The 7,479-nt window shown below is 41.4% G+C and overlaps 1 protein-coding gene across 2 annotated transcripts in view; it reads right to left on the bottom strand.

Annotated features, from left to right (window-relative positions):
- Positions 1 to 2,051: 2,051 nt before the first annotated feature.
- Positions 2,052 to 7,479, bottom strand: part of KLF7 (Kruppel-like factor 7 (ubiquitous)) — a 56,058-nt gene continuing 50,630 nt past the window's right edge. For both annotated transcript variants that reach the window (XM_010074448.1, XM_010074447.1), the window contains one exon: positions 2,052 to 2,103. In XM_010074448.1, the coding sequence (XP_010072750.1) occupies positions 2,052 to 2,103 (52 nt within the window). The remainder of the gene's footprint in view (positions 2,104 to 7,479) is intronic.

Raw genomic sequence — 7,479 nt, 5'->3', positions numbered from 1 at the left:
TTTTGAGTAAATTCAATCTCTCACTGGAACCAAAGGTTGCAAAATGCTGAGAATTCAAGTGCCAAGGATCCCGGTGACGGCTCTTAAACATCTATTGAGTTTCTTGTTTGTTCTTTTTTCCCCTAGGAGTACAGTTTTACCTCCCAAAACATAAATTAAGGGAAATATTTAACAGTCAATGAGTCAAAACAGTCAAAGAAGGGCAGTTGGCTAATACAGTATAAAAGAGCAGCAACCATTTGTGGACCACACATCATTTTGTTTCATTTCTAGACACATCTTGTAGGGATGGTCCCAGAATACACAAAATATACAACCTAATGACCCACCTGCCTGCTTGTACAGGCCATTTTTATGGTCCTAAATGCAGTCTTTGGAGTCAGGGCCAGTGCCAAACGGTTACAAAAGCAAGTTAAGGTAAGATACATTTTTTTGTTTTTCTTTTGTAATGAAGATTTTAATCCACTTTGAGCCAACAAAATCAAACTATCAATAGGACGGAAGGGTGAGCATGAGACCTCCACTTCTCCTTGATGGTTCACACAGTAGGCCAAAATGGACCTCTAGGTTAGCAATACTTTAGACCAATCATTTGGAAAAGCCTCACTGCTGCATATAAAATCCAAATCTTCCTTCATCATTCACACTGTTACATTTTTTCATATAGGAGTGGGCTACAGCATCAACTTGACGACTGGAAAAGGAGGACTTTGATAACTTCTTTAAAAGACTAATGCTGAATTAAACCATTGTACTTGGAAGAGGTTCTCAATTTCACACTCAGAGACTGGAGTAGGATTTTTGGCTTGGGGTTTTTTTTGTGTGTAAGATGCTCACCGAACATTATCTTTAAATTAAAACATCTGCAGGTGCTCTTTACACAAACAAAAGTCCAATGTTTTAAATTGGTTAATAGAAGAACAGCAAGAAAAAGCAACATAATTCATCATTAAGTCACTGTGGGTTGTGGCTAACATGCTCACATGACGTGGAAGGAATCCTGTAGTCATGCCTGTGTGGCCAGTCCCAGACCGATATCCAGGTGAAGACAAGGAGTTCTGAAGATCACTTCTTCGTGGAGAAAAGAGAAAAAAATGTTTAAGCTTCCAAATAAGCTTTTAAAGTTTTTTGTTCAACAAATAAACAAGAAGTCTTAGCTATGGCAATAAGGTGAGGCCTACAGAGATATTAGGTGCTGTTTCTCAGGGATTTATCCCTTGGCCACTTAGCCATCATGGCAGCAGCTTCCAGAGTCCCTAGTGCATATGTTGTGCAATAGCCAAAACAAAAATTAAAACAAAAACAACCAACAAAAATACAATCCTCCGTGAAGTCTACATAAACTCAGGCCAAAAAGAGGATATTTGTGTCACAAGTGTCACTCCACAGTCTACTGCCATTAAGGCCACTGGTATTGACTTGAAAGGATCTCAATAGCTCAGTTCTAGGAAGAAGAACTAAAACCAAGACAGGCCAAAGTGTCTCTGAGAAGTCTGATGCACTGAACATTTGGAATTCTCAGAAAAAGAACAAATGAACCAAGAGGTTAATTTTGGCTACCAAACTGGGATTTGGTTTTCTAGGTCACTGTTTTCCCCCCATCTATTTAAAAAGAAAGTTAGTGCTACAAATATGCAACTTCAAGACGACATATTCTCCTATTGAGTTGCACTGAGAAGCAAGTTAAATAAGCCCCTCCTACTGCCGTCCACCTGCAGGGAAGCCGCCTCCATTTTGATTTCCACTGGCAAAACCAGGAAACAAATCCAAGAGGGATGAAGTACTGTAAACAATTGTTCCTTCACATTGACTTCACCTTTACACCATTCCTCGCCTGCGTCTTCTCCCATCCACCTGGGGCAAGGCATAAAGAACCGATGTACGTATTGAAGTATAATTGGGTGCATGACAGTGTGAGCCTGTGGTCTCTGTACAGAGGAGTACACGTGATCAAGTTCTCTTCTCCTGCAAGGCAGCGTGTTGTAACTTGAGTTCTACTTTCATCTCACAACACTTAGCTCAGATGACATCCATGTCAAACTGACCGATACTTAGATGTGTCTCTTCATGTGGAGAGCGAGGTGATCAGACCTGGAAAAACACCTGCAAAATAAAGCAAGTGGGAAATGAAATAAATACAAGATTTGGGAAAACAAGATTCCTGCTCCATCCTCCTTATGTATAGGAGGAAGTATATATCCAGGTTTGGAGACATTCCTTAGATTGGAATCACCACCAAACCCTGCGTGATGGACCTCTGTGACCACAGATGGCCAATTATCCTGGCTCTTCAGCAGCTAAATACACTACTCTTCTTTCTCTGTTCCTCTCTCTTCCTCTTCTTTCACTGAGTCAGACAGACATCAGGGAAGAACACTAATCTATGTACATGTGGTATAAAATAAAATATTTTGTGTGTGTGTGTGTGCATATTAAAATAATAATAAAACAAGTCAGTTTTGCTCAACTACTCAGCAATACTAGTTTTAAAAAAGTTTTCTCAAGTGCCCAGTACCTGCAACAAGAACCCAAGTATGATGCCAGTTTTGAAAGCTGAATTCTGATTTCTAACTCCAAACTGGAAGGAACACTGGTTCAGAGTTTGTCAGGCTGACAATCCATCAAGATACATATCTCTCCCTTTCTCTCTGCTGGGAATCTGGGTGGTAATATGTGGATGATGATAAATGCTGTCTCCCTGAAGGATGTAGAGAGAAGATAAGGTGTTATGCCTGTTTTGTAAGAGTGAAAATTGAAAGAGAAGACAAGGAAATTGTAAATCACAAAAGAACTGTAGTAAATTCAGAAGAAAAAAAAAAAGCCAGGACTTCAGCTTTCAACTTCTGTTCTTTATCCACAAAGCCATTTTTCTCCATCTCTTAGGAAAACATAATGTTTTGACATTCTGAATATGTAGATGGATGCTGATGACACAGACTTAGAGCGACGACCCTAGAGAACCAGTCGCGTTTTAGGGCTGGTCTAAACATGCAGTTAATTGAGAATAAGGTAGGGCATGAATTTGAAATGAAGCATCTATTCTTGATTAACTCCCTCTCTAAAGGTTTATGACTACCTTCTTCTGAAATTACTTAATCCACTTGGGAAGGGGGTTAAGATACTCAGACTACAACTCACTTACTCCAGGAGAAGAGCAACCCCACAAAGAGTTAATCAGGAATTACTATTCTAGAACAGCTGCCTTGTAGTAGACATGCTGCAGAGCACTCATAGCAGCAGGAACAACAGCCCAAATTCAGGCACTTCACACTACCAAGATATTGTCAGAGTGATCAGGGGAATAAGTTCCCAGGAGGAAAAGTGCTTTTCTTCCCTGTCATTCAATATATACCCCGTTTTTATCAAGACTGCCAGTAGGCAAGAATGTTTTGGTTTCTTTTTTACTTCTTACCCATTAGAAATGGGATTGAAAGCACCACTCCATTTCACACCCACCATCACAGTGGCATTAAAGATACGTACAGCACCAGAAAGCAAACTGCAGGACAAGCGGGCAGTGGTTCTGGCTGCCTACCCCAAAGCCCTAAAATGGAGCCTGACTGTCAGAGCAGCAGGACTCAGACACTCTCAGAAATTAAACTTCTAGGAGATACCTGAAGTTGAGCACTAAAAAAAGGGAGGTTTCCAACTTCCCTGCAAATCTTGGCTTGCCTTCTTTCCACTCTGAGCCATAAGACACTGGCTTATTTATTTTTACTAATAGTAAAACCCATCTATTATAAATATCACACAAAACCCCACATATCTGTGTGGCTTTTGAGTAAACTGTTTTCGCAGGCTCCAAGGACACCATGAAAAGCCACTTCCAGAACTGACTTGCCTGGAATGTCTTTTCACTGCCCCACAGATTTAGAGTATAAAAGGCCCACTGACACTGGTCTGAAGAATATCCAAATGGTTTATTGTGAGAATCTGCATAGCTCATACATGGTCACTGAATTTATTTCCAAAAAAGCAATAGTTGAGTATTCCATATTTTTCAGAAAGAAGGTAAAAGAACTAATTGAACTACACAGTAAAAAAAGCCAAAAACCAAAGATAAAAAAAGAACACTCAATCTAAAGGCAAACACCTAGAGGATAAACACCCTAAGCAGAAACAGGCTGAGAAAGAGAAGAACTATAAAAATGATGAGATTTTAAATAGATAGGGGATCTTCTGTGGCCCATTGGCAGTGTTCCTCTGCACCAGCCAACTATCTGCATCTATGTGCAGAGATGAGTGATCTAGAGGTGCATTTTTAAGACAAAGAAACTTCATAAGAAGGCAATTTTCACAAGAAAAGCTACATACTCATCTTCTGCGGATGGGCATAGCTCTGCTCAAGTCAGCTGTTCTCTACTGATCTGTAGCAGCTTACAAGCAGGCTAATACCTTCAGAGTGGCAAAAATTAAGAAAGCCTTCAAAATAGGATGGAGGCTGCATTCCTCTAAGCTCCTACATGAAACACAGCAACACAGACATGAATCTGACAATGGACCCTTGGCTTTCAATGCAGCAGGCTCAGCACAGCTAGAATTTTCTAGCTCTAGGGTGCCAAAATACATCCTTGGACCAACATCTCTCTCGTCAGTCTAAACTGAGAAAGCAGCGTGCTCTGGCTATGAGGGCTGCCAAAACAAAACAACAGCTTGAGTGGCTGCCAAAAAGACATGCACCAGCTGGCACTTCAGTTTAGGATTAGTCATAAGACCACCACCCAAGCATGGCTTTTCCTCTCCGATTGTCTACATTATAGATGCAATCCAGGAAAAAGTATGCAAAGTCACAGCACAGCAAGATGTGTTAAAATATGGATTCGGTATATTGTTTCACATCAATAACCACACTATTAGCATCTGGTATATTTTTCAGCCCTAGAATATTTTTATAGCTAATAAAATGGTACCATATTTGCAAATTTATAGCTAATAAAATGGTACAATACTAATTCTTCACATTCTCCCAATGACTAATTTGCTTAGTTCTATCTCTTGGTAAAGCCAGTGGATGCAGACATTTATTTTCAATAGTCAAACAGTCCCTACAAAATTTTGCAACCCAATCACACTGTCAAAAAAAGCTATTGATCAGTGGACACATTTTTTTTTTTCCTTCTGGAACTAGAGACAGTCGTGGAAGAGGCTCCACAGGATAAGCTGTCAAGGGAAACTCCTTTCTTCAAAAATTAAGAAAGTGCAGCTTGCTGTTCTCCAGTCCTGCTCATGAGACAAGACCTTGCTCCACACCTCTGGCTCTGCACCTCTTCCAGTTCCAGGCCAGCTCTGCACATTGTACGTGGACCCATCACAATCTTCCCCATCATCCCTCCTTCAGTCCTGCTCTTCCTAGAAAGGACAGTTTATGCTAGAATAAGATACCCTCATTCTGAAAATCATACAGTGATGCGTGATACAGAAATTCCCTGCTCCCAAACACAATTCCTTCCTTTCTCTTTTTTTCCTCTATCTCCTTAGCAACACAGTACTGATCGGCACTGAAGCCTCTGTAGAAGAAAGAGGGAAGGTAACTACAATGAGAAGAGAATCTATTGCTCAGCCATCGTTCTTACCAGCTGTGGATTCTCCACAGTGGGATGTGTTCATTCTAGCTAAGTGTGCTCTTAGCTTGCTGTCAAAAAAGAAACTATGCATGTGCACACACACAGAGGAATGTATACCCCAATAGCCTGGCACTAAACTCTTATCTCCTAAACACATATTTATGCAGAACAAGCAAGTGCCACTACCCCATCATCCTCCTACCCTTGGAGGGCTGAGGACTTGCATTTTGTGAGGAATATAACCCTACCCCGCCTTTCTGAAGAGTGTAATTTGTGGGGAATACTAATAACCAGCATATCCCTGGTGTGTGGAAGGCACTAGGGACTTGTACACTGCTTTCTGCACCACTTTAACTCATTCTCCTTTCTCTCCTGCTGCCACCAAACCACACATCATTTGCAGTACCTATGGTGCTACGCAAACCAGTAGTTTGCCAGCTAGAACTAACAATGTGATCTGTGGACTGCATGGTGTTGGGATAGGGCTGAGACAGCAGGAGAAGAGAATCATGTCTTATCTCTTGTTTTAAAATTGATCTGTACGCAGAGGACATTAATACCCCTTTGATGTTGGCCAGAAGGTCGGAGACACAAATGCATCTGAAAACAGCCTGGGAAGGGAATTGCAGCCAGACTGTGTGCACAACATTCCCCTTCTTTGCTACTTGAATCACCACTTTCATGCTCTGATTGCCAAGGCATGGCCTTCACCTCTGAACAACAACAGGCATATGTTTTGTGCTACGTAGCTGTTGTTAAACGTAGCTCCAAATGGCTCCTTAAGTTTAGCAAGCCAGGATGTCTGAAGGAGTGACTACAACTCCTGTCAATATGGTGGGTGCAATAAAGGGTAGCAGTTCAAATAAGGAGAAACTTCTCCAGCTGGGAACCCTGGCTCAGGAGGGAGTGTCTTTAATATTAAAAGTCTGCCTAAATAGCTAAGGACAGATTTAGGCACATGTTTCAGTGCTTGCTTGAGGTGACATCTGCAACAGGTGGTAGTAGAGAGATCTGTGAACGAGAAAAGAAGGAAAGTAGTGGTATAGCAGAATGGGCCAAAAGAAGAACAGGCACCATCACTCTACAAGCTTGCAACAACTGACTGGGAGAGTAAAGACAAATCTGTCTCTTACCACCACACACAGATGGCATGTGCATGGAGCTTAACAGTGCACTCTTAACTTACTAATAAATATTTTTTCTTCATCTACAGATTCAGCTGAAGAGCACAAAAAGCATTAGATGATTGCAGGAATTTATCTCTTTACTGCAGTGACTGAGTTGGCTGCCAAAGAAAAAACCTAGGTAGGAAAGAATAATATGTAGAGGGAGAAGAATGAATACTTAACAAAGGGCTGAAAGAGACAGAGGAGTTGAAAATACTGACTGAATTTCTTTAGATCTCTGCTAAAAATATTGCCTGTCCTGACAGAAACCCTGGAGCTTTGTGTGTATGTGTGTGTGCCTGTGTGTGTTTGTGGGGCCAGGATGGTTAGCTTGTTCTTCAGAGGAGGGAAAAGAGAAAGGCAATGCCTCACATTCACAACAGAGAACATAAATGTTCTCCTTCACAGAGGTGATTATACAAAAGCAGAACTCCAGAGGTCCCTACTTGGTTTATCTTTCCCCCTCATTCTGAGCAAACAAAAGATAATCCAAGAGGAAGCCCGCCATGGGGGAAGGGGGACAGGAAGAGCAGAGACAAGGGGAGAAGAGCACTTAAGGAGATGAAGCTCTTGGAAAGGCAGGATGTGAAAATGATCGAATTTCCTTCCCATAAAAGGATGGGGTCCCTTGTTTATGTCCCACACATCCTCTCTCCATGCATGTTCTCTGCTGGTCTGGTGTACCCAGAGGCTTCCTAAAGCCTTTATTGTATTACAAGACATTTCCTTATCAGAGCAGAGAACCTTAG

Source organism: Pterocles gutturalis, unplaced genomic scaffold, assembly GCF_000699245.1.
Source record: "Pterocles gutturalis isolate BGI_N339 unplaced genomic scaffold, ASM69924v1 scaffold21297, whole genome shotgun sequence".
Lineage (NCBI taxonomy): Eukaryota > Metazoa > Chordata > Aves > Pterocliformes > Pteroclidae > Pterocles > Pterocles gutturalis.
This window is presented reverse-complemented; position numbering and strand designations above follow the sequence as displayed.